At 42.0% G+C, this 27,576-nt stretch overlaps 3 protein-coding genes across 7 annotated transcripts in view; 2 read left to right on the top strand and 1 right to left on the bottom strand.

Annotated features, from left to right (window-relative positions):
* Positions 1–1,906: 1,906 nt before the first annotated feature.
* Positions 1,907–25,781, top strand: mdm4 (MDM4 regulator of p53). 5 transcript variants are annotated; one of them, XM_032514300.1, is made up of 13 exons: positions 1,982–2,174; positions 2,463–2,562; positions 2,766–2,853; positions 2,945–3,019; positions 3,347–3,480; positions 4,007–4,056; positions 4,510–4,574; positions 6,827–6,923; positions 7,013–7,173; positions 7,334–7,531; positions 8,633–8,701; positions 8,792–9,912; positions 9,988–11,277. In XM_032514300.1, exons 3-12 carry the CDS (start codon positions 2,782–2,784, stop codon positions 9,359–9,361), a joined length of 1,491 nt encoding a protein of 496 aa, XP_032370191.1. In that variant the 5' UTR covers positions 1,982–2,174; positions 2,463–2,562; positions 2,766–2,781; the 3' UTR covers positions 9,362–9,912; positions 9,988–11,277. The 5 variants fall into 5 exon arrangements, with proteins under 5 accessions (XP_032370190.1, XP_032370192.1, XP_032370188.1 ...); XM_032514299.1 differs by lacking the exons at positions 2,463–2,562; positions 9,988–11,277 and adding an exon at positions 25,734–25,781 and having other exon boundaries at positions 1,907–2,174; positions 8,792–9,364; XM_032514301.1 differs by lacking the exon at positions 2,463–2,562 and having other exon boundaries at positions 1,907–2,174; positions 7,349–7,531.
* Positions 18,957–21,481, top strand: myog (myogenin). Its single transcript, XM_032514305.1, has 3 exons — positions 18,957–19,801; positions 20,449–20,545; positions 20,640–21,481. Exons 1-3 carry the CDS (start codon positions 19,268–19,270, stop codon positions 20,756–20,758), a joined length of 750 nt encoding a protein of 249 aa, XP_032370196.1. The 5' UTR covers positions 18,957–19,267; the 3' UTR covers positions 20,759–21,481.
* ppfia4 (PTPRF interacting protein alpha 4) overlaps positions 21,567–27,576 on the bottom strand; it is a 57,308-nt gene continuing 51,298 nt past the window's right edge. The window contains 6 exon segments of the mRNA XM_032514306.1: positions 21,567–23,114; positions 23,629–23,815; positions 23,905–23,973; positions 24,596–24,771; positions 25,397–25,494; positions 25,935–26,110. Coding sequence (XP_032370197.1) covers positions 23,071–23,114; positions 23,629–23,815; positions 23,905–23,973; positions 24,596–24,771; positions 25,397–25,494; positions 25,935–26,110 — 750 coding nt within the window. The 3' untranslated portion in view covers positions 21,567–23,070.

The following is a 27,576-nucleotide window of genomic DNA, read 5'->3' as shown; positions in this document are numbered from 1 at the left end:
CAAAAGTAACCCCCAAGTTTTTGACAGCTGACCTAGTGTAAGATGCCTGAGCTCCCGAAATCAAAGCTGGACCATTTTGCATGCCTGAAGTACTGAAAATAATACACTCCGTTTTATTTTCATTCAAATTAAGAACGTTTTCTGAAAGCCACAACTTATTATCAGTGATACAACAAAGCAGGGAGTTTAGTGTGACACTGGCATTTGCTTTCATAGGCAAATATATTTGCAAATCATCTGCGTAGCAATGAAAAGACAGGTTGTGCTTTCCTATAATAGCCCCTAAAGGCAGCATACATCAAGAAAACAGAATGGGGCCAAGAATGGATCCCATGGATCCCTGGCTCCTATTTGCCAAATAGGAGCTAAACCATTTGAATGCAGAGCCTCTGATGCCTACACAATGCTCAAGGCGAGAGAGGAGGACTGCATGGTCCACTGTGTCAAATACCGCTGTCAGGTCCAAAAGGACTAAAACAGTAGTATTCCCGGCATCTAGAGACAAGGCAATGTCATTATGTACTTTCAACAGTGTAGACTCAGTACTGTGACGTGATCCAAAACCAGATTGGAATTTTTCAAACACAGAGTTCTGTTGTAAAAAGACTTGTAACTGTATAAAGGCCATTTTTTCCAAAACCTTTGAAAGAAAAGGCAGATGAGAGACTGGTCTAAAATTAGACAACACTGTGGGGTCAAGATTAGGCTTCTTGAGTAAGGGCTGGACCACAGCATGTTTAAAGGCACCTGGGACAGAACCTAAAGTAAGACAGGAATTTAAAAAAAGAAAGAAGACTCGCCCCAATGGTGCTATTAAAAACCTCCTTCACCATTCTGGCGGGAACAATGTCCAGGGGACAATTGGTAGGTTTCATGTGTTGCACTACCTTGGGCGCTAGATAAGACCCTGATACTCCACAATACTGCGCTAAGGGCAACCTGCACAATTGGTTTATTTAAATTTCAACATACTATTTCAGCAGTTGCACATTTTGTTTTCCCATCGTGTGTATATTCAAATATTTGTTCTTTTATTTTTATTCCTGTACATTGTATATTCCTTCTATGTACATTGTATGTAGGTATGTTGTATCCTAGTATTTCATTTGTGTTTATATTCTGTGCTGTATGACTGTTTCCGGCTGTAACACCATAATTTCCCATTTTTTTGGGATCAATAAATATCTATCTATCTATCTATCTATCTATCTATCTATCTATCTATCTATCTATCTATCTATCTATTCTACCTCATAAGTAACATCAGAGAAACTGCTAAATTCCTCAAACACAGCTGAGTGTGTAGGAGAAGCAAGTAAAAAAAAATTGTTCTCACATGAACTGATTGACACATCTGTCGGAGGAGAGCTGCATGGATTTATGACAGAGTTAATAGTATTAAACAACACTCTAGGTTCATGGCAACGGCTATGACAGAAGAGAAATGGCGCTTCTTCGCCACCTTCACAGCATTCTGGTATGTGGCTAGACTGTCCCTTAATACACCCAGTGACACATGTAAATTGTCTTTCTTCCATCTTTGTTCAGCTTGTCTGCAGTGTTGCCTCTGGGCCCTTGTGGTGTCATTTAGCTAGGGGCCCGCCTTGGGTTTAGTAGCTTTAATCTAATGAGGGACAGTAAATGTGAGTAAAAAGGTAGCCCTTCATATTTTTGTTGGAGTCAGTCAGTTATAAAATGTCCTGAAGTGCCACAAGTGTATAGCTAACATAACTAGAACTAAGCTAGTTACTTATCTATAAAGTTCCTCTGGTATTTCTATAGACTATAAAGTCTATGGATACTTCCCACCTCTGTAATGCTCTAGAAACTGTTTGATAATTTGTTCACAGTATTGTAGGCCTATTACTAAAGAAGACCATGATGCCAGAGTAGGGTGTAATTCACGTGCAGCCTACTCTATGGCTATCCATCAAACAGTAGGGGGCGGCACACTCTTGGCCTATGTAGCTGTGCAGCCGGAAGTTGTGTAGCCATAGTCATCGTTTTGAATCTGTGGTTCAGCAATGCTAATTGTCAGTGGTTAGTTAGAGTTCAAAATCCCAAGATTTATTAGCTATATATATATTTCCAAGATGTTGACTAGATGTTGTTAAGGCAGCAGTGCGTATGGAGCAATGTAGCTAGCTGCTGTGAAGTAATGCCAACTCATCACGGTAAGATCAGTTTCAACGAACGTATTGTTCAAGATATAGCGTTAGCTAAATAGCTAGCTAGCTAGCCAGCTAAGTTAGCTAACGTTAGCCTTGTCCTTACGTTAGCTGTCTATTAGCTACACGTTTGCTAACGACAGCAGGTTTGTCATTTGCTAACGTTAACCAGAGCTTCCAGTTCACATGCTAGTAGCTAATAATGGTTTCAGTTTTGCTTTGTTTGGACCGACATTTCATCCGTCTATGCAACGCTACATCGGCTTTCCGGAATTTTGGCCTTGCCATTTGAAGACATTAACGTCAACTGTCACAATAGAAAAGTGATGGTGCAGTAGTGTAACGTTAACCGTATCTCCATGTGGTGTAACGAATCCACCCACGCAGTTCTTTGGTAAGCCAGCCCATTTTGGTGCTGTCTGTTTAACGTTACAATCATTTGATTTAATTTCGTTTCAAATCATTGGCCTCGTGGGCGTTGGTATAATACGTGAATTAACGTAAACGTTTAAATGTTAAGTCAATACACCAGCGTTAATGTGATGATCGTGAATTTGATGGCTGGTATATCTTACATGTTATAATTCTGTATTTCAGACTTTGCTTGTTTACTATGAGCTCCCTATCAGCCCAGCCTCTGGCATCAAGCTCATCATGCAGGACACTACCCGGAGAGGGAAATCAGGTAGAATTAAGCAACAATTATGACAGCTGTTTGCCTGTACAATTATCCAACATTACATATGTAGTTCATATTTAAAGCCATCCCCCTCCAGGTACAACCAAAAGCCCCTCTCCTGCAGATTCTGCGCGTTGCCGGAGCTGAAGAAGAAGTCTTCACACTCAAAGAGGTGAGCTGTCAAGTGAAATGTCAAGGGTGTTCGTTAGTGGCGGCCAGATAGCTCAGATGGCAGAGCGGCCGTCCATATATAGAGGTTTACTCCTTGACCCAGCGGCCCGGGTTCTACTCCGACCTGCGGATCTTTGCTGCATGTCATTCCCCCGCTCTCTTCCCTTTCATATCTTCAGGTGTCCTGTCAAAAAACTGTTTGTTAGTATGTTTCACTTGCTCATAACAAAGTGTTATCTGAGAAGTGGTTATTCCAGGGTTCAATAGTAGCTCAATTCATACCCTGTATGTTCCTTGAGATATCTGATATCCAGTATTTTTTGTGTAGGTGATGCACTACTTGGGCCAGTACATCATGGGGAAGCAACTGTATGACAAACAGAGGCAGCACATAGTCCACTGCCAGGATGACCCTTTGGGAGAACTGCTGGAGGTTGAGAGCTTCTCTGTCAAAAACCCAAGGTATTCAGCTGCACCAAAAGTGGAGCTTGGTCACTGTTAGAATAATTTCATTATCAAGAATTGACAGAAACCACTGAAGTTATATTCAAGTTTGTTTACTTGCAAGTAGAATCAGTTTACAGTACTCTCAGCCCAAGTACAGAAAGTGATTGCCATGAAACTTTCCACATTGGAATATTTATGAATGAAATATTATCATAATACAGAGATGATGTTGTCAGTGTTAATTAGAAGACAGATTCGATGTCGCCAGTTTATCATCAGTCTGGGAGTCTCCTCAGCCTGCTCTGCCCCCAGAGACATCCTGTGCCTTTTCACAAGGACAGACGGTGGTTCCATGGTTATCTTGTGGGAAAGTAACCAGTATATTATTTATGCAAACGGTTTTAACATTAATGAACACAGTAGAATGGAACTCATAATTTTTCTAACACTCACCCCTCAGTAATGCTTAACTAGATACATCTAAACGCATGCATCTAAAATAAGGAGGTCCATTCTAAACTCTCAAATTCTCATTTTACAGCCCGGTGTATGAAATGCTCAAGAAATACTTAGTTGTGCTGGGTTGTTCTGGTAAGTCTCACATTCATTTAATGCTTTATACATTTATTATGTGAAATAATGTTTCTGTCAGTGGGCATTATCAATAACGAGCAATGTATGAATACATTTGCATAGTTTACTACATTTGTGATGACTTGAAATTCAGTTGTCTCTTTCCTCTTCCCTTTTTGATTGATGCATTCAATACTTAATTTGCGTCTTTAACATATGTTTTGAAGTGAGGATCCCTGGGTATATAGTGATTATCTATACATATATTTTAATTCAGCTTTCCTTTTGCATACATTTTGAGTGCTTGTGATAGTTTGTACATCTCTTGGGGATGCGGCGACCAGAACAATACCATTTTCCAGCTGGTCCTGCAAAGCTACTGAAGAAGGCCTTAGTGAGAGAGTGTATTATGCTATTATTAAAGGGTGGGGGGTGTCCTGTTTCTGTTACTGTGTCTCATCTGAAATGCAGACGCTGCAGAGAATCTTTCTGTGGGCCGTGAATGTGTAGAGGGCGGAGTGGAGGATCGCGGTCAGGTAAAACTGAAGCATGGTGCTAAGGAGAAACAGACCCCCAACCTTTCTCCCCTCACTACACACAACACTAATGAATACAAAGGGACAGGACTGGCAGGCTAAGTGAAAAGCTGCTTATCAATATATTTTTGCCATTAGACGTGACATGCACTGATCACAGTGATGGATTGAGATCAGTAGTCCTTGGTGTAGCACCAAATCACTAATTCCTCATTTCCACTGCATAGTTCAAGTTGACTTAACTCACTTTTGGTACCAAGACCCTTTTCTCTATTTTGGTTTCCTCGACGGATAGTAACCCCACAGTGTAGGTGGGATTCTTAGCTGATTGCTGTAGTGATAGTCGGATCAAGCCATACAATGCAGTGGAAAAGCGGCATTAGACTGTAAAGTAAGCTGCTGTCTGCTTGTGTGTAATGAGGAGGGGAGGTAAGGGCTGCTGTCTTCGTTGGTGTGCATTTGTACAGAGTGGCACCGTCTCTGTACAACCCCATCCTTGGTTTGGTCTGGTGGTATTTTCAGCACTCTGTTGCGATCCACCAGCCCCACCTAGTGGATGGGGGGGCAGAGTCACCCTCTCTGTCTGTCTCAGAGTTCTCTTCTCTGCTCCGAAACTGGAGGTTTGCAGCTCCTGATCCAGCCACAGGCTTAACAGTAACCCTAAACCTCTTAACCCACCCCTGTGTTCCTACATCTTTCTTCCCAATGCCCTCCAAAATCCACCTTGAAGCACCTAATTATGTTAAAGACTTTGTCTAACCATTGTTTAGCTACAGTTACATTTTAGTCTGTCCTTGCTGGCTTTATGACTCAAATGACAGTGTTTCCTCTAGAATTTTATTCAGCTGTGGCGTTACATAAAAACAGCGTGTCGTTTTTCTTTTTAGCATCTCACATCAAGCTTTCGGTCACTATGACCACTACTGTCAGAAACATTGTGCCAAAATATGAACAATAACGTCGCTGTCAACGGGCTTAAATCTGCCAATGTTAGCTACCGACTGTTACCTTGAAACCATCCAGCAAATAGACGGTATCGTAGAGAGGTTACCTGAAACCGGTGAGTTAACGTCACCGCTCATTTTACACACAGTTTAACAACAAAACGCTGAGTGAACATTTCTTGCAACGTTTTTCATGTTGGTTTTGAGCGGTATGCACCCCCACTAACCTGGGAAACGGTTTTAAAACAGTAGCTAACGTTAATACAGCGTGTCGGAGGAATACAGCGTGTCGGAGGAATACAGCGTCTCCTGCAGAAGGGAGGCAGAGGGACCGCAGCGTTCGCTAATGTTAGCTCCTTGTCTCATCTGGGATCTGATAAACAGTAAAGTCATCAAATTCAGTGTCCACAATGCTATTTCCAATAAACTGTAGCTGTCACATTTTACGGAACCTGCGAGAGTGCAGATTTAATGTCACAGCTTTCGTTGTTTGTCACTTTGTCTAAGATTGAGTAACATGTAGTACTCTCACTCTAAATTGGAGTGTAACGGTGGTGGTCTGACTGATGTGTCAGCTGTTTCCTCCCTGTTGTTTACTTGGTTGCCATGACGTCCTGTCACTGTTCCACTTGATCACCCTTAAAGGGGAGAGAGTGGATGACAGTTTGCTTGAGTTCAGTAGAGCACTACGACTTTTCATAAACACCTGAAGGAGCGGCAGTACATTGCAGAAGCCCTGTTTTGCTCTGCCCTATTTCTGATACCATGGCGGCAGAAATTTTACCGTGGCGGGCTGCCATCAACATAGAGGAAACACTGAATGAGTTACTGTATTTCCCAATCACTGCACATGTTGAATGTGAAATAAAAAATTCTGATTGGAAACTTTTCTTCCATAGTTATATACCGTACAAGACCATTTATCTTGTCTAGTATATATCTGTGGATCATATCTTGGAATTAGTCATTACATTCTATGAGTTTGCACATGGTACATATGAAACAGTTTTTACTGGACTAAAACTTTTTTTTGTTCTAACTCACTAGCTTCATCATTGTATTAAAGCAGCATTGTGTTAATTAGTAAACTGGCTTTCCTACCTCTCTTTTCTCTGTCTCATTTTTTTTTACCCTCCACACGGTTTTGGTGCACTTATTTGTTTTGACCTCCCTTCCCACTGGTCCAGCCCCTTTTTCCTTGTACCACCACCCTATACCCAGAGGCCATCTCGAAAAGGAGCTGTGAATCCTCCAAGTATGCAGTTATGGTTCAGTTTTCTAATTTGTTCCTTCACATTTCCTACTTAGATATGTGGAGGTGTGGTCAAAGCAGGGCTGGAGGCCTGCAGTGATGGGCCTCTCCTGCAGACCCCCTCCCAGCGACGACCTCGGGAGCCAGACGATGGTAAGCAAACATTCTGTTATTTACTCAGCAATATGCCTAGGAGAAGACCTGCTCAAAATGTTGAATTTAACAGTTCAAAATCTCTCCAGACTCTCTTGAAGGCCTGCCACGTTCAGCTTGCAAACGGCCCAAACTGGATGTTACTTTGGACGAGTGGGATCTCTCTGGCCTGCCCTGGTGGTTTCTGGGTAATCTCCGTAGTAACTACAGCCGCAGGAGCAATGGCTCTACTGACATCCACACAAACCAAGTAAGAAGCCTCATGTGTTAGAAAGTTTATCTAATAACATTAGTAACAGCTGGTTGAGGCTTAAGTTGGGAAATTCCAAGCTTAAAAACACAGACTTAATAACTTGTTGGCAAATGGCATAAATTGGAGTGTAACGGTGGTGGTCTGACTGATGTGTCAGCTGTCTCCTGCACAGGAGGAGGACACAGCCATTGTGTCGGACACCACAGATGACCTCTGGTTCCTGACCGAGGGCGGGAGTGAACAGGTGAGCGTGGAGATGAAAGAGGCTGCACTGGAGGAAGGGAGTGCAGGAGAAGGGGAGGCTCTACCTGAGGATGATGACAAAGTAGGGAAGGAGGAGAAAGCAGATCGAGAGGTAAGAGATTGTTTAGGACTTTGCCCTTTTATTGGTCAGGCTTAGGGCTGCACGATTATGGCCAAAATGATAATCACGATTATTTTGATCAATATTGAGATCACGATTTAATTATCACGATTACAAATTTTATAGTCACTATTTATAACTGCTTTCACATCCATATTGTGCTGCATTCTTCTTATGTTGAAGTTGTATGTTGTACATACATACAGCTGCAACACATGAAAATGAAAATAATCGGAAATCAACACCAGAGTTGCCAGCGGAAGCAATGGTACAAATACAGGTTTGCCTCTCCTAATTAACAAAACGGCTGTGTTAATAATAATTAAAACTGTGGACAAATGTCAGAAGTGTGGACCGGCGCTGTTGCTGCTCAGTCTCTGTTGCTGGGATCCGTGTGTGAGTGAATGGGGGCGGAGCTGCGTGGAGAGTAAGAGGAAAGAACCAACTACAGGCACTGCTTTACCGAAGAAATTGGTCATGTAACGCGAAATTAAACCATATTGTTATAAACAACATTGCTTTGTTTGTGGAGAGGCAGCGGATGCAAGGACATTAGGTGCACCGGTGCGACTTAGAGGGAAAAATGTTAGTCGCACTCAAGAGTCCTGTGAGCTAACAGACACTAACTAAAACTGGTCATTGCTGTTGTCTGAAAAACAACAAAGACGGGACAAAATGTTGCGTTTACTGCTAAACTGGTAAACCTTGTGACCGGCGTGTGACCGACGTATAACCGACTGCTATCTGTTGTGGAATTTTCCTCACGTTACTCTGTCCTCTGTGACTGTCTACATCTAGAAACTAAGCTGCGCGGTGCAGGGAACAACTCTGACTGGCAAATGATAAGACAGTGGTTTACGGAGCGGTAGACGGGCTTTGCAAAAAAAAACAGTGTTCTATGAACGGAATGACACATTTAAAATATTGCTCGACTATGCAAATTTGGTTGTGGGAAGCCAAAATTGTGATTTAAAATTTGATTAATTGTGCAGCCCTAGTCCAGCTCATAACAACCAATTAGGTAATATGATAATGATGACAGCATCCTGTTTGATGAAATGTCTTCGATATATGTCTTGTATAATCATCCAGATGCAGGAGGAGCCAGATGAAGACTCGCAGTGTCTGAGCGATGACACTGATACAGAGATCTCAACACAGGTTTGTGTCAACTGGTTTAGGATTTGATTAGCAGTAGATTAAAACTTGAACAATGCAGATGTGTGACGTTTTGTCTACCTTATTGCTCAGGATGCGTGGCAATGCACAGAGTGTAGGAAGTATAACACACCTCTCCAGAGGTACTGTGTTCGCTGCTGGGCTCTACGCAAGAACTGGTACAAAGATGTCCCCCGACTAGCCCATTCCCTTTCTGTTCCTGACATCCCAGCATGCAGCTCTCTCACCACCCATGATGAGGAAGATGACAGTGACACAGGCATTGACATCCCAGACTGCAGCAGGACGGTCTCTGACCCTGTCTTCCTGCCCTCCCACTCCACAGCTGATCGACCACTGCCCACTATGATTACAGGGAAAGGCAAGGGGCCTTGGCCCTCCAGCTTCCACAAGGATGAGCAGCTCTCAGAAGGGGAAAGTCAGGAAAATCTGGGCATGGAGATTGAAGAAGTTCGGCCTGAGGCACTGTTGGAGCCTTGCAAGCTTTGTCGAGTGCGACCACGCAACGGAAATATAATACACGGCCGTACGGCTCACCTGCTAACCTGTTTCCCATGTGCAAGGAGGCTACACAAATGTCAGGCCCCCTGCCCAGGATGTGGGAAGATCATTCAAAACGTTATTAAGATCTTCATCCTTTAAAAAGCGCGCACACACACATTTGTCAGGCTCTGGGAAACTCAACAACAACAAATATACAACACCCATTTGTCCACAGATGCATGTACTCTGGTACACACTCGTAGACACACACACACTCAAAATGTGCACCTTACCCTTTAAACCTACACAGATATACACAAAGTATAGCACTTGGTGATGCTTGCTCTTGGTTGCATGGTTATTCTGCATCACGCTGCCTCTGAAGTATTGTTTGATGAAACCTCTGACATGAAAGTTTGTCATACCAAATGTTTGTTTTAGTGCCACATTTAAATAAGGGATACACAAAGGCAGACATGTTTGTTTATTTATTTATTTATTTATGAGGAGATCACATATGAGTGCACAATGTGAGCTATTTGATTTAATGAAGGCTTGTTTTTTTCAGGCTATGTGTGAATTTTCTCATGGTTTTTGCTATGCATTGAATGGTGCCATTTTACACTAGTGTTGCTTGCCTTCTGTTAGTTTTCTTTCCCCATAGATTCACATTAGTCATCATCTCGACAAAAATGGAAAGATCAGTGCAGGTAATTACACAAATATTTCTTTTAGCATCTTGTAGGCCATTTTGTTTGTTTTTAACTCCTTTTATATCATTTTAGGTAATTGTGGCTCTGAGATTTGAGTTATGAAGACAAGATTGAAGGAAGAACATGAAAGTGGGTAATAAAACCGTGATTGTGTTAACAACTGCAGCTCCATGAAAGTATCCTCCTAAGCTTTAAAAAAAATATATATATATACTAGCATAATTGAATGTACTGTAAAATACAAATGTGGTGGCTTAACTCCCGTTTCTCTCAACGTAGTATTTTAAATGTAGAATTGAATTTAACTTGCTTGAGAATGCACAGCTGAAATATTAACTGTAATTTTCTCTTGGGGTACTAATTTGATGTTAATGTGTGTTCAGTACCGTATTTACAAGCCTCTGATGACAGTTATGCCTGAAGTAAGTTATGTCAACTGTTGGTTAATGTTTAAATGTCATTCAGAAATGTTCCTTTACACAAATTATAAACAATTTCTGTATATTTTGTATTTAAATTATTTATGATGCAGTTTTAGTTGTTTAAATGACCACCACCTCTTCTAATGAAGCAGAAAAAGCTGCACTTGTTGCAGAGCTCTAATGTGTACATTTTACGCAAAACTATTTTTTGAAAGGTATACGGAAAGTCTTTAAGGAAACAGGGGAAATTGCCACATGTACCCTCTGATAAAAGGACTGTGGGGTACATATTGGGAGTTGGAGGTTTGATTTCAGCGTTACACTGCCACGTAATGACTCTGAACTTTAATTTATGTATTATTATAGATTTTATTTTGATGTTTCTGCATCATTTGAAGATTGTGTTGCTGGACCAGTATGTGAACTGTCTACAAATACAGTATGCTTTACAATCCTAACAAGTAAGATGTACAATGACCGTAAGCATAAAACTCTTGGCTCTGCTTTGCGTTGAGGGAATACCATAGTTCCTTGATATGGCCTTTACTTGCGCTTAATCTTTCTGCCAGCAGGTGGGGAGAAGTCTCAATATTGTATCTGTTGCCCACGTAAGCTGTACAGTACCAGTAATACCATGTAAAGCATTTATAGAGCATGCATCCCATTGTGACTAGAGCCAGCACTGAACTGGTAAGAGAGCCATATTAGTTATGAAAAGCTATAAAAGATTTGTCACCTTTTGAATTGTGCATTGAGAGAAGCAAACTTCCTCTAGATGCAAACCTCATAAAAAATACTTAGTACATATACCAGTAATACTAGTTCACAATGACAGACTTGTTGCAAATGACATTAAGACTTTAATTTGCTCAAACATTGTACAGCTAAAATAGTTGTTTGTTTTCTACCTGTTGTGGAATAAAAGTAGTTGTTTTGTAAATCAACTAAGAGTTAATTGTTTCATTTAGTTCACTTGCTGACCAGAGGGACAGTTGATTGTCTGTGTGCGCTCCTGAGCATGTGTGTGTGCGTAAGTCATTGCATGACAGGCCAGCTGTCATGTGTCTTCTCCTTCTTGACTGGGCTCCAGCACCTGCAACTCCTATCTGCTTACCCACTGTCCTTTCTTGTGTCTGCCTTATTTTGGGGACAGACAACCTATCCTCTACAGTAGATGATGCTGTAACACTTTTGCTTTCTATCTTGTGTATAAATACTGCAGCTATGTTAAGCCAGGGTGTTATAGATAATTATCCATTAGGGGATGATCCCTCAATGTGGAAAGTCCCCTGTGTAGCTTTCCACCATCTGAAATCTCAAGGGTTGACTTATGCCTGTATGGCATGTTCTTATGTAGTGCCTTACAGGGGGCATGATTCTAGGTAGAGACTTGCTAACATCAATGGTGGAGGAAGCATTCAGAGCAATTGGGTACCAATACAACACTTAACATACAAGTAAAAGGCCTGCATTGGAAATATAAAAAAATACTTAAGCTTTATCAGAAAAATATACTTAAAGTATTTAAAGTAAACATACTCAATGCAGAAAATGGGCCTTGAATGTACTTTTATAGCTATAAAATTATTATTCCTCATGAATTCATGTGTAGGCAGCATTTTACTGTTGTAATTAAGGTGGAGCTCATTTTTTACAATAAATGGGACTACAACTAATGAAAGTTTCCACTAAAGATTCATCTGCTTATTGTTTTCTTTCTCTTTAATTAATTTAATATTTTGTTTGGTTTGTCAAATGTCACAAAATAGTTAAAAATGACCAATAGTTGACTGTAATTTAAAGAGGAAAACATTCACATTTGAGAAGCTGGAACTGACTGGCATGTTTGAGAGAAAAATTAAACGAATAATCAGTTCAATCAAAATTAGTTGTACTAATTTCCTGTCTAACTAATCTTTCAGGTTTAATTTAATATAGCTAACGTTTGGTAATCTACAGCAATGCATTATATTGCATAAGACCTTCATATGCTTGGATGCAAAAACTTAATTTGTGAAGAATAACTCAAATAAATCTTGTGGCATAGAAATACTCAAAAACATTTGTAATGTAATATATATATACATATATATATATATATATATATATATATATATATATATATATTTATATATACTTACATGTGCACTGAATACAGTAGTTAAAATACTTAGTTACATTCCACCACTGGCAAACGTCACATAGTAGGGTGGTAGGTGCTTTGCCCCCTGTGATTTGCCCTACAGTATTAAATGCTCATGACAGCCATACTAAAATGCTTTCCCTCTCTCTGCATCTAATTCAAGAATCGCATACTGCTTTGTTTGCGGCGTCAGGCATGTCACGAAGCGTAGAGACGAAAAATGGCATAACACCCCTGGTGACATAGCACCCAGAGCTTGGCAGCTCTAGAATGGCATGGCCCAGGGAGTGGCAGGGGATCTGCATGTTTCCATGGCAACATTACTTCCATCCAAACATCCAGGAATAACTTAACACATTCTCCGTTTATACCCTATGGCGTATGCAATACTTCCTAGAAGAAAAATAGGATGGAAGCTCTCTGTTGAGCATTGTTCCCATACTTTAGCCTATTTTCCATCATTTTATTGCCCTTACTGGCTCTCATACTTTTAAAGCACCTTTATAAATACCCATAGTATTTCTGCGTCACTCGTCTCTTTCTGTGTCCTTTATCTGCATAGCTCCAGCCTGTTTACCATCCTTTGCTTTCTTCTGGTTGTGTGTCTGGATATTTGTAACTGTATCTGTGTGGACAGGACCTTCTTTTTCACCTCCATCCCTTCATTTACACACACACACCCCACCCACACTTTCCCTCTGTTGTGTCCGACTATTTGGTCACTCCAGAAACCAGGATGCTAAATTTGTCACACTGCTGACACGGGAGAAGGTCAGTGGAGCCAGAGATATGGAAAAAGTCATAAAGACAGAGAGAATTTCAAAATAAGAGTAGAAATAAGGGGAACAACAGGTAATGAATGATTACATCAAAATGAGATTCTGGGGAAAATAGATACTGGAGTTTGTCTTTCCTTGTAGCCACAGCAGGAGGTCTGATATAGAAGCCGATATATAGAAGATGGGCTGACTGGGTTCAGGGCATAGTTTCTGCATAGCTATCAACTCAGATCTCACAACACTGCAGTCATATACACATCACTGGCCTCAGACAAGAGTGCAATGCAGATTGTGGTTTACACTTGGGCAATGTCAAGGTGTAAATTGCCTTCAAATTAAACTGGATAGATTTTATGAGGGGTCTGGCTTTGCCCTGTCAGATACCTTTTTGATTAACTGAAGTAGAACTGCCAGTCATAAAAAGATGGATGTTGTTTGTTTTCTGGCCTGTAATGCCTATTTGAGTTTTACATCCTGTGACATTATCAGAATATGCTGTATGTCACATACATTATCTGGTTGTTTGTGGCACTGGGGCACAGGTTATTTACAGTGAATAACTTTAGGGCTACCATGTGCTGTGAAGTATGTTAGTGGGTTATGCATGTAGGTATGAGTATGTATATGTGTTTGTCCATGGGTGCTGGAGCCTCGCAGTGAGTGGGATGCCAGTGGAGGGAAGGGCCGTGGATGGCTCAGGGGCTCAGTCCATTCCTGTGATTTAACATGACACCACTTGCACTAAGACTGTGACAGCTGCGTATGCACATGCCGGCCATTCTGTTTGTTGTAGGGGATTACCCTGCCACAGTGAGCAGCAGCATGGCTGGGCTGCAGAACTACTGTTTCCCCCTGACATAGAAAGCTTTCTCCAGGCCTCCAGAGCCCTATGAAAACACAGGTGTGGGCACTTCATTCTGAACTGCAATGAATGGGAGTATTCTCCCGGTGATTAGCTGGGCCGTAGTAGTGTCACATCAACTTCAAACATCAGTCAAACGGTACAGCAGTACAGCTTATGTAAGGGTCATTACTCAACAGAATTAGTGGGGCACAGTGGAGTAGTATCTGTTCTGACTGCTCAATTGTATTTGCTTCAGAGTAGTTAGGTGACTGATTTGCTTACATGGTGTATGATGATCATCTGGGAGGAGTGGACCACTGTGTCATCTTTCACCATTTAATGTTGTGTAGTCAGTTTACAATCACCATAATCTGAGAGAAGAGAGCATTGTGCTGTATGAAAAACTGATTTGAAATGGTTTAGTAATGGACGCGCAGTTATCATGGCGACAGTACAGAAACGGTCTCTGAGGCAACACAGTTGGGCATCTGTTGCTGTCACTATGGTGACCATGTACTTTCTAAATTCCAAGTAACGTGCTCAACAGGAAAATGCTGCTAAACAACAACATTTGTATATAGGCAAGAACAATTCTAACACACATAATGAATACGATTTTAAATCAGTAATTAGTATTTACTTGGGTTTAAATAAATCTGTCAGCTTTTCCATCATTTACTGTACAATTTTAGCTTCAGGGCATTTCCCTGGAGAACAATGTAATATCCCTATGTAAAATAATAATAATGTAATCATTTTAACAAATCATGAGTTTATTATGGCAATTTAGCATCACCAAACACATAGTTTGTGGTTATGGTGTATCATATAGTATCTCTCTGCATGGAGGTCCGTGTTTATCCCCTTTTAAACAACACTCCTTCACTTGTTATGTTATTGTCCTCTTACCTATCTGAGATCTCCCGACTGCACTCAGATGACAGTTCCCCGGGTCAGTGATGATCTTGAGGCTAACCTGGGGTGAGGAGGACTGATCCCTCCCTGCTCCTCCCCCTGCTCAGCTGTCCCACAATGTGCTGCTGCTTGTCACTCAGGAGAAGTGGAACAGTGTTGCCAGTGACAGGGCAATCCCTGTTACCCCCCCCCCCCCCCACACACACACACACACACAACAAACACACACACGCACATGCATGGGGACCCATACACACCCGTGCACACATACAAAGGGGATTTTTGGGTATGAATATTTTTGAGTGTAAATAATTTGTCTTCTACTGCTTTAAATCAAAGCATCTGTGTCAGACGGCCTTACAGCAAATTGAATGTTTATTGCTTTTCTTTTTGGTTTCTCTGAGAAAATAAAGCTGCTAAAATATAAAGTATCAGTCTCAAAAAATGTAAGTATAGATCCAAGTTGTTATTTTATTTGATCTGTATTTTGTTAGTCTAGTTAGACTTCCTGATGTTAAGATGGGCGATACACAAGTGCAGTATCTGCAAACAGTAAATAAACACCCAATATCTGGTTTACTGCACCTCAAGTGTTCACTTTAAAATGCTGAGAGGGGACTTACTCCTTAAACAAGACACAAGTGTGTGCCTGAAACTACTACAAAACACACACACACACACGCAAGTTCTCTAGTTCTGCTGACAATGGGTTACGATGACAGAGCGTTATGAGTGACTCTGACACACTGCAGACCCCCTCCCTGCTGTACCCCTGAGAGCAACACAGGCGTCTTTGTACTCTCTCCACCATCAGTGACTATCCGTCACAGACTAACCTGACAGCCCACCGGCCACCGCAGCCCTGCGCCAAGCCTCGACTCTGTACTCTGCCTCAACCCCAAACCCGAACTCAAAGCCCCAGGACTAGACCACGAGCCCCCAGGCAGTCCTGCCAGACCGCTGCTTGGCAACCAGTCCCAGAGGGTTCCTCTGTCTGTACCAACAAGTCAAATCATCTTACGTTGAGTGGGATACTTCCACTCACTGCTGACAGGCAAAGATTTTAAACAACAACAAATGTAACTTTATTGTTAATACCCTAAAATTAAGACAATGAATACAGAATGAGTAAAGTACTGGGTATACAGAAGTACTGTGGTGGCAACTTGTTAAAAAACTTCCCCGCCACTGATTGCAGATTGTAAAGGGATCTGACTCATATAGATTACCATGTCCAACTTCAACATGCGAGGCTATTTGTAGAAATCTTACAAGTACAGAATTAGATAACAATAGGTACAATATAAGTAGAGAGTAGTGAATTGAGACATGGAGTGACTTTTTCTTGCAAATGGCCTACAACATAATCCCTCAAACCAGGAACCTGTAGCCGACAACATGCTGTATATTTGTCTTGCTTGTTGGCACTTTTAGTGTGTCTTTACATATATTTAGGTTTTCTGCGCACTGGTTTTTAATAAAGCACTAATTAAGAGTCCATTACAGTCAATTTAGAGTCCTATTAAGATGTGTGTGTAAAAGGCATTTCTCAAAGCAGACTTGTACAAAAAAGACAAACTTGTAATAGCTGGAAAAGACAGGTACAATAATTACAGCTCTGCTTCACGTAGGTGGGCCAGTAAACTACCCCCCTTGAGTCAGGGTGCACCATACCGTGACCCTGGAACTGACACACTTAAATAAAATGTACCCATAATTAATGTTATTAATTACACTTGTGCTATCTCTAAATACCAACATGTCTGCCATGAAGTGCTTAATGACATGTTCTTAAAACAATGTGCTGTGAGTGTGAGATAAAACAGTCCAAGATACCATTACTCTGAGTTTGCCTTAAAAGAACTGAAAAGAGAACTGCCACACAGTCCTCTCAATTCCTCCCTAGCCTGTGTTCATCTCGGTAAAATAGTCCACACCATACTTCCTATGTCATTCCGAAACCTTTTTCCCTGACCTCGATGGAAAACGTCATTAGCTCAAGGAAAAATGTAAAGGAGAATTCCTAAGGACTGTCAGCACCCAATCCATACTGAAAACCCTATCATATGGACTGGGCAGCGAGTAGGATTTAGGAAAAGAAAACCGTGGTGCTAAGAGAATGTAAACCCTGTGATTGCACTTACACTAGGCTACGTGACCATGCAACGTTTATTGACGTGGGTCTGACATGATGAAACTACAATGTATTGTTGATTTTTGCTTTAAATGTTGACGCTGCTGGAAGGAATTGTAGGACAGGATTATCTCCTTGTTGTGTACCCAAGGATAAAGGAGATAAGTAAGGGGGCATTGAACCTTTCTTTAGAATTTAGAGGTTTCGACCGTTGTGATCAGAGCTGATCATGGCTGCCACTGAATACTAGGTTAGGAATAGGGTTGGGTACCTAAACTCAGTTTCACTATGGAACCGGTTCCTACGCAACCGGTAGGCATTAGACCGGATTAGAACGCAAATTTTGGTTCCTCATTTTGGTTCCACTTATTGTTAACTATATTTTCCCTCTGTCGCTCCGAAACGGACTAACAACGGCAACATACTTATTATCACTCTTATTATTACTTATTAATATTACTCATCCAATGCTCTTTCACTGTATTTTGTCAATTTTGGGACTCCACAGTTGAGAAATGCAAGAAAAGAACCCAGCCCCATTTTAAGAATGTCCCCTTCTCGTTATGAGAAAAAACTTTTAAAAAGGAATATGAGCCCATGGTGCAAGATATATTGTTTTAGCAAATCTCTGTTAGGAAGATGAAAGTAAAGACATTCAGAGAAAGAAAAAGGACAACATGTGACAAATGTCGCAGGCTGGTTATTGGCAGTGGTATGTACCAGACACATATACAGTACATACGGTATTATGTTGAGTGGCAACTAATCAGATCTCCCTTTCTCCAGCAAACATTTCCTGCCAGGTATGTGTTACTGTGATAAACCTACGGTAGTGAAATAGGACACACAGGGATGCCACACATCTCACACTATGTCTGTTATTCCAGGCCACTTCTCTGATGACAGAAGTGTGTGTTTTGGCTGTTTGTCCATGTTAGCGGAAGCCAGTCCGAATTAGCTGGTGATCTATTATGCAAGACATGTCCTGAAAGGATTAACACCTGATGGCCAGGCTAACACTGCGACTAACTGGAAGAGGTCAGGACAACGAAGGCCATACCTCTGCGTAGTCCTTTGATTATTGTCCCTCGATTTCTGAGAGTGGTGGGAGCCTTGGTTCTCAACTTACTGTGCTATAATCTGTCCATTCCTGCACAGACCTGTCTAAATCAGAGTCCAGTAAAGCTCAGAAGGTCACTTGCATCACCCTGTGCAATCATCTTAGAAGGAAAGTCAGTAGATATGAATGCAGTTACATAAAACCAAGACCCAACAATGGCATGAACTTTTATGTTACCCAAACTTTTCCATATTTAGTAGGCCTATCAACCTCACTCTGAACCTTCAGTCACAACAGAGTACAAATGTTTATCTGTGACCTAGTTTTGAGTAAACAATAATCTCTGGCCTCATTTCCTTCCAACAGGAAGGCACAACTTCTTGTCATTGCTTATCATTGGCTCCTAGTAGAAGTGACAGCTGTCTCCAGACTGTCCCTACCGCCCTCTCCTCCACCCCCATGCCAGGGGACTTTATGTATGGTGTCATGGAAGGAGACGCGAGTCTGGGATTAGCTCATTAAGACGGACATCTTTGATCCCAGGTTATCTCTCCCATTTCCACTGCAACTTGATCATATTCCGGCTTCAAAGACACACACAAGTGCAAAAAACTCCACACGCAAGCACATGCACACACACGCACGCACGCACGCGCGCACACACACACACACACAAACACACACACACACACACACACACACGTCCAAAAGGGCCTTAAAGCCCTGAAGAGCAGGGCCCAACAGAGATGTGAAGTGTAGATGTGCAGCAACAGCTAAACGTCGTGTCAGGTTTCTAGGGGCTCGTGCTAAATTTAACCCTGTGATCCTGCAGCAGGCAGAGGGGTTTAAATGCCAGCCTACAGTTGCTCCACACCAGTTGTTCTCCACACATCTTCCACTCATCACAAACTAAGGCCAGGGACGAAGACAGGCATACACACACGAAACACTCCGACAGACACGCTCCAGGCGCTGGACCGAACACCACATACAGTAGAGCAGTTCCAGTGGAAGCAGGAATCTTTGTCCCCTTTCAAGCCATAACGTTGTCAAGTATGGAGCTTTTCGAGACCAACCCTTACTTCTTCCCTGACCAGCGCTTCTACGAGGGAGGGGACAGTTACTTCCCCTCTCGTCTGCCTGGGGGGTATGACCAATCTGCCTACCAGGATAGGAACTCCATGATGGGCTTCTGTGGGAGTCTGTCTGGGGGTGTTGGAGTCGGAGTGACAGGAACAGAGGATAAAGCCTCTCCGTCCAGTCTGTCACCCAACTCCGAGCCCCACTGCCCGGGCCAGTGCCTGCCCTGGGCTTGTAAGCTGTGCAAAAGGAAGACAGTTACCATGGACCGTCGAAGAGCGGCCACAATGAGGGAGAAGAGGCGTCTGAAGAAGGTGAACGAGGCCTTTGACGCTCTGAAGAGGAGCACCCTGATGAACCCAAACCAGAGGCTGCCCAAGGTGGAGATCTTGCGGAGTGCCATCCAGTATATTGAAAGGCTGCAGGCCCTGGTGTCTTCCCTCAACCAGCAGGACTCTGAAACGGGACAGCAGGGACTGCACTATCGACCAAGCCAGGCTCAGCCCAGAGTGAGTAGGACAGAGGAAAGATGATTAATTGAAGAAGGTCACATATTTAACACTGAGATCAGAGCCAAAAAGCAAACAAAAAGAACAAACAGGGAAGAAGATGTTCAGACAAAGATGAAATGCCAAGTAGAGGAAGAGATACACAACACGAAAGGCAGAAATTAGAAAAAATGGTCAGCTAAAATGTTTTGACGATGTGTGACTTTGAAGAACTGATACACCTCAAAGTCTGCTTCAGAAAAGATCCCCGTGGCTAAATTTTGAGGTTTGGGAGAACAGCTGGTTTATCCATCTATGTATTTAGACTTAAAATGAACAGATGCACTTTCTGTCATTGTCTCACAGTTAGAAGTGTTTTGCTTATTTGAAGGTTCAAAGAGACAACAATAACAGATTGATCAGAAAAGTGCAAAAATACAGTATATCAATCCAACGACTGTCTTTGTCAAATGGTTTGATCTCCTTTACGCTCAACTGTATTTTTTTGCTTCTCTTGTTGTGAAACTGTTCAACATGTTCATCACAGGATGGACTGGTGTTGGTGTGTGTGGTATTACACTGCAATGTAGTGTGCTGTGCGGGATATGCCCTGTCATAACACAGAGTGACTGACAGCAACTTCTGTGTGCACATCTCCATGGTAACAGGTGTCGTCAAGTGAGCCCAGTTCAGGCAGCACCTGCTGCAGTAGCCCAGAGTGGAGCAGCACTCCAGAGCAGTGCACACAGAGCTACAGCAGCGAGGGTGAGTATGGTTCACACACAGTCTCATTAGACAGCAATAACAGATCCGTGCACCCTCACTCTGATACTCAATGTGTGACTGGGTCTCTTTGCAGATCTCTTGAGTGCTGCTGACTCTCCAGAGCAGGGGAACATGCATGCCCTTACCTCCATCGTGGACGGCATCACTGCAGCAGGCGGCGCTGTGGCTTTTTCTGTGGACATTCCCAAATAGACCCTCCACACAGCGGACCCATATGTGCACAAAGAGCCACAGACAAAATGACAATTGGCAAAGCAGGCTGATAATCGGCCCAATTTAATTTATTTTTCAGCTCTACTGATCTATGTGTCTTATGCTAACATTTTAATATAGTGATTTGTTTGAATTGTAACTTTGCTGATCAATGGGTCTGCTAGCCAAACTGAATTCCTCCTGTTCACAATGAGGCCTTATTCCCTTTATTCCCTGCCTTATCCTGTGGTCCAGGCTTTTCTGTCAGAGCCATAGTAGCTTAGTCTAACAAGAGATTCAAGGACTTTACTGCATGAACCTAACACCTAGTTACTAGATTGGATCTCTGTTAGGCTTGCCCTCAGTCTCATAAAGCCACAGAGGAACAACAAAGCCTGGTTTTCTCCTTACTTAATTTAAGTTTTCCTCTTTTCGAAACCTTTCCCTTTCATTCTTTTTGTGTGTGTTTTAATGCTTACAAAACATGAGTTTATTTGTGGGGCCAATATGTACCATGGCAGTTTTGACCAAGATCTGCTTAATTTAAACTGGTTATGAATGCTAGTGATGTAAATACGTTCCCTTTTTCTACAGACTGGTTTTGCCATTTTATTTTTTGCTAACTTATTTTTGACTTTTATAACTAAGATTGTTGTGTATTTGTAGATGTTCTAAAAAGTGATAATTTCTGTCCAATTCTTGCAATAAAGACCATTTTCAATACATTGGCTGTCATTGTCTTTAACTACCAATGAGATATTTTGACTGTGATAAACTCAAAAGGAACACAACCTTTAAACCAATCTTTAAAAAACAGCTTTACTTATGTCTATATAGTGTCATAAATACAGTTCACTTTTTTGAATAGCCAAATAATAAAATCTTGATTTGTCAGCATTGTTTCACACCTGGAATAAAGACACAGTACTCATAGCTGCCACATAGCACATTACACCTTTTAGACACCTTGGAAAAACTCTAAAAAAATTATAATAATTGTACACGCATCCAGCACTTTACTGGTCCATATTCTGTGTTCTCATTGGATGAAGAGTTGGTCAGCTGAGAGCACTGACTGCTCACCGGCACGTCTCCATGGCAACTAAATGGGAGGTGGGACAGGATTAGAAGAGTCCGTCACACTGAGCAGTTTTACGTGTATATCATTGGCTGATGTTGAGCAGCAGTTTACAGTTTGATTTGAGAGAAAGTAAGGAATCAACAAGAGGAGCTACAGTGTTCACACTACCCATCCACAGAGAAAAGTCATGGTTACCCGGCTGGGGTCGTCCTCTCACACGCAATTTCTCTACAAGTCTCAAGCAGAGAGACTCATTTGTTCACTCACTCACACACACACTTTTTATATTAAAGGATTCTCTCTATTCTAGGCTACATAGTGTCATACTGAAGGCGAGAGAGGCAAAAAGAGGAGAGATAACAGCTACATAGTGTCAAGAGAGAAAGAGGTGGGAAAAGGAAAGAACAGGAGAAGAGGCAAAGAGAGTCTGAAGAAGTCTGAAATTGGACCCATGAACCTGTGAAGGGTCTTTGTAGAAACACACCCCCTCCTTAGTGAGACCCTCCCACTAACGATTCACACACTTACAGCATACAGCAAAAGACACACAAAGGTCCGACACAGAGATAAAGAGAAAGAAAGAGAAAGAGAGAGCGAACAGTCACTATTGAATACAGGGCATTGGGTTTCATACAGCAATTATATTGTATTCATTTCCATATATATTTCCAATATATATATATACTATATATATAATATTTCTATAAAAAACATAAGTCATTGATTTTATGTACAAAGACAATAAATTATTAATACCTTGCATAACCGGTAGGAGGGGCAATGTGCAGTGGGATCTGCCATTTATACAAGTATTCATCATTCCCAAGTCCAAATCAACAACTTGTCACCATTCCTTTAAATCTTTTTTTACACTAACCAACTATTGTGTTTCCTTGGACATGATGACACTGGAAAATTGGTTTGGACTTGACCATGTTAAGAGATAAGAATCAGGACAAGAACCCACAGCTGAGACCAGGGGAGCAGAAGCACAACACCACAACAACGAGGCTACTGGGAGCACTGGGGTAAACTGGGAGTCTCCTTTACAGCAGCGAGCGCAGCCAATGAGCACTCTCAAGAGTTCAAAGGTCAGAGTTGGCCTCTGTATTGCACGTGTCCGAAGGAGAGATGAGAGGTGAAAGATGGGAGGTGAGGCCGGGCCACAAAGGGAAGAAGAGCACTCTCAAGTGGCACCCAGGACTCCCTCTCCAGATTTGGCATATCACTCTCAAAAGGCCGCAAGCATGTGTCCGTATAGGTAATGAGAATGCACTGGAAGAGAAAAAAAAAGTGAGGAAAGTGAGAAAATGTCATTATCATTGTACACCAATTGTGTAAATTAATGATTCCAAAAAGAAGAGGCTAAAACTCACATTGTTTACTAGCTTAAAGGCTCAAATCTGCCAGACACACACATCATTACATTACTTTAGCCTGGTACTGTAAAGTTAGGGCCACTATCCAGCCACATGCCGCACAGCTGACCAAAGCTGGTTAAAAGCGCAGTTTCAGGTATGGTTTTGTTAGCTTACCTGTTAGCATTAGCGCTCCTGTTAGTAAGCAGAGAGAAGTTAGCATGAATAGGTCCGCACAGCTGAGGGGTCCAGTCTCTGGGTCGCTGGGGGAGGAGCTTGAGCGGGCGTGGCACAGACGGGTTTGGTCGCAGCAGGACAAAGAGGACATAGCATGCAGTTAGTCAGTCAGGACAGGCAGAGAGAAGCACATAGATACGCACAGAAAAGTAAATAGGCTGAGGTAGAGGAGTTTGGTTAGTATTGTAACACACCTTCAGGCTGGAGCTGTTTCTTGGGCATTAAATGAGCAGAGGGCGGCATGGACATGGAAGGCATGCGAAAGCCAGCAGGCAGCGTTTCCATGGAGCCCGCCATCATGCCCAGCCCAACCCCTCCCTCACGTGCTCGAAACCTCTTGCGCCACGATGGAGAGCGTCGAAAAGACTTGTCATCCCCACTCTAGAGTGACAAGGAGAAAAGCGAGGTCAGACAATCTGCTCTTTTTTCTACACTTTGCATTTGATCAAAGCAGCAGCTTGAGAGGTCACCTCCTCCAGTCGACGGTCGGTCCCCAAGGCTAACAGGTTGTTGAACTCCCTCTCCAGAACCTGCCGCGCCTGAAAGACAACACACACAAATTCGGTGAGCAGGAAACACAGAAAAGGTGTGGGTTAGCCAACCAGGGTGAAAAATTAATAGGAGTGGATGGCAACGTTTTTTGTTTATCTGTAAATATGAACTGTAAGCGATACATCTGTAATAAAGCCTGTGACTGGGATCTTCTTTCAAGTGAATTCTGAGTGAGAACAACATATGCCTTTTGATCAGAGAACAACTGATACTGCATAGAATCTGAGGCAGAAGTAAACGTTGGCAGCATGTGGCCAGCAGTAGAATGAAATGCTGACTGCACAAAAAGCGCCACATCACCAAAAAGTAAATCAACCGATCTCATAAAAACCTCAACAACTTTGACTGTTGGACGATGGACTGATTGCAGAAAGGCCAAAAGAACTGCCATGAGCTTACAGTTCTTGGAATGAAAGTGTTTAGGATATTTATATTCATATGTCATACAACATCAAATAAATCCTATTGGTACAAATCTCTGGTTTATATATTTTATTTCATAATTTACCACCATATTGCTGGATCATACAACACTTATCTTCCTTCCAGTCAGATAAGTTTGATCATTGCATGCTGAGTGTAAACAGTTGTGTTTTCCTCTATAACCACCTGTGTGTTCTGCATAGGGATTTGCAGGATGAGGGCTAGGCTGCTGTAGTCAAAGGTCTCGTCCAGAGAGAGTAGCGCTCCGTGGACACCGCTCTCCAACAGGTTGCTGCTATACTCCCTCAAACCAATGGACAGGACCCAGTGGATCACCTGCTCATTGGTCCAAACCAACACATCTGAAGTAAAAGAGAATGGCTCAGACTGGAGGTACAGTGGCACAATGTTAGAGTGTCAGCGCACATCATTACCAGCAAATATGAGCAACTTGAAGTAAGTGAGCTAAAAGGAGAGAGAGAGAGAGAAAGAGAGAGAGACAAAGAGATAATGTGCATGGCCACATGGTGTCAACTCACTGGCACACTCCCTTTGTTCATTTAAAGCACAGCTGTCAGCCAGCTTTCCAAGTTGGAACAGGCGGTGTTTATGCATGCGTGTGCGTGCGTGTGTGTGTGTGTGTAAACAGGGTAGGACTCTGATTTGACATGACAGCTGAGTCAAGTTCATGTGCAGAACTCAAGGTCAAAAGGGCAAGAGGGTTGGTTAGATCAGTGTGTGTGTGTGTGTGTGTGTGTGGACTACTCTTGGTATGTGGAGCTCTGGATTATAAGATTGTAGGCCTGCTTCAGCTGGCGTTTGACAGTCTATGGGCAGAACCATTGTCCACGCAAGTACGCAAACGCAGACGCTTCGAGCCATCTGAGAATGTTGATGTGTGCAATTTTGTGCAGTAGTTTTTGAATGTATGTGTGTGTATTTGCTTGTTTGTCTCTGTATATGTATCAGTGAGTGCATAAAGTGTACCTTTCATGTCGTGTTGGCTGGCCTCTCTCCGGTGATCCAGGTCTTTCCTGTCATAATTGAGTCTCTTCAAGCACATAATCCCATACTGCAGACTAGCCCTGGTACACATACATAGAAAGCTCTCTTAATGTGCAATTCTCAATGCAGTTTTTAACTACTTCATTTATCTTTCTATTTATGATTATTGTGTGAAATGTCTGAAAGAATGTGCGGGGATTTTTTTTTTTAATTTTTTTTAAAAATTGCGGCACATTGCAAGAGTAGCAAACTGAATGTCGTTGTACATTTTTAATGATGCAATGAGAATAAAGGCATTCTATTCTAAATAGACAGACAGACACACACACACACACACACACACACACACACACACACACACACACACGTAACAGAACAAACAAGCTCACACACAAACATAGAAAAGTACAAGCACATTTGCATCATTAGCCTTCTCAGCTCCATTGCTAATGTGCCCAGTTAGTGGATGAAAGGGGATACTGATCGGACAGCAGCAAAGCTGATCGCCATAGCTACAGACCTATGGAAGCTGTCCACCATCTTGAGGTGGCTCCTCAGGTCCTTCTTGGTCAAGTGGTCCAGCATGCGAGCGTCCACCAGACACTCCATAAAGTAGGAGCGGTACTGAGGCAGGCCGAGGCTGGGCAGCCACTCGTTCCCTATCCACTCGTGATTCATATCGCCATACGCCAGAGTCTACAGGGAGAGGAGTACATGATTGTACTTGTGCAACAGAAGAGAGAGTGCTCTCTGTTTTCAGGACTGTATACTGTCCAGATGCATGGATGTGGGACTCTTGTTTGTAAAAAAAAAACAATATACTTTGGTGCAAAAAGCTAGTCAAGTGGTAAAATATCTGCCATTTTGTGTAACTAAATTAATAAAATTTATTATTATTATTATTACTACAACAAAAAGAATTTTCACAGAAAAAGCACAGACGTTACTTATAACACAATGGCTTCTTTCTATTTAGGTGTTCGGGTTCATTCACTTACTGGGCCATCAGTTGTTTTATTAGGTACACCTGTGCTCTCCATTCAAAGACAGCCAAAATATGTGCTGTGTGGGCGCCCAGATAGGTCAGTTGGTAGAGCGGGCGCCCTTATATAGAGGTTTACTCCCTGACGCAGTGGGCCCGGGTTTGACTCTGACCTGCGGCCTTTTGCTGCATGTCATTCCCCCTCTCTCTCCCCCCTTTCACTTTTTCAGTTGTCTTGTCATTAAAGGCTTAAAATGGCCAAAGAATAATCTCTTAAAACTTTTTTTTTTTAAATAAAGTGCTGTGAGAAACAAACATTTTGTCTATCTCAAGAAGTGAAATATGTTGTTGGGGTTTTCTGTATTTTAAAATAAATCAGCTGTACTGTACAGAAAAGTACAATTTGAGCAAGTCTGAAAGAACTTGCACAACCACACTGATCTGACTTAGGCAGAATTATGCTGGGAATTTCAAAAAGTTGAAGGACAGTAATTACATAGGTGAAAGGCTATTAGAAAACAAAAATGTAACGCCTGCACACATACTCCATGCCACAAAGGTTAAATAAGGACTGATGGATCTTCATCAGGTCAAAATATTTGATGAATGGATAGCAGGTCCATATTTACACATCATACATACCAATTGGCTGACAAGCTCTACAGTATGATGGCAGGTGTGATTTATTAAAAAACATCCAGGATGAAAAAACATCCCATAAACAATTCACAATTTTAAAAAAGAATAATAATTAAAAAAAAATTATTGCATAGAGTAAGTGTGCAGGCTTTACCTTTTCTTCAATTACAAGAAGTCACAGAACTCTTTTTTCACAGATTACATGTACTATAGCCATGTAAGAAAAGGAAAAAACTGGTTAACTAAATAAAAATTAAAGATTGCTGAATTCCATTTAGCTGCTCCGGTTTCAGGGTCGAGGTCAAAATGTCTGCTGTGAAAACGTCCTATTAAAGTGACAAGGGCATTTATTACATGCCAATCAAGCACCGTGTGCACACACTGACACAGTCCTGAAAAGAGCTCTAAGACTAAGTGAAAACACCTGTGGGCCGTGACTATGTAAGTTCTTTAACACAGATACAAATTGCATATTGAGATATGGGATGATGCAATATGTTGCTAGCAAATGCAAACAAAATCGCCATTGCTTATGTTGATT

The sequence above is a fragment of the Etheostoma spectabile genome, chromosome 4, assembly GCF_008692095.1.
Source record: "Etheostoma spectabile isolate EspeVRDwgs_2016 chromosome 4, UIUC_Espe_1.0, whole genome shotgun sequence".
Taxonomy (NCBI): domain Eukaryota; kingdom Metazoa; phylum Chordata; class Actinopteri; order Perciformes; family Percidae; genus Etheostoma; species Etheostoma spectabile.
Note: the sequence above shows the minus strand (reverse complement) of the source record. Positions and strands in the feature narration are given on the sequence as shown.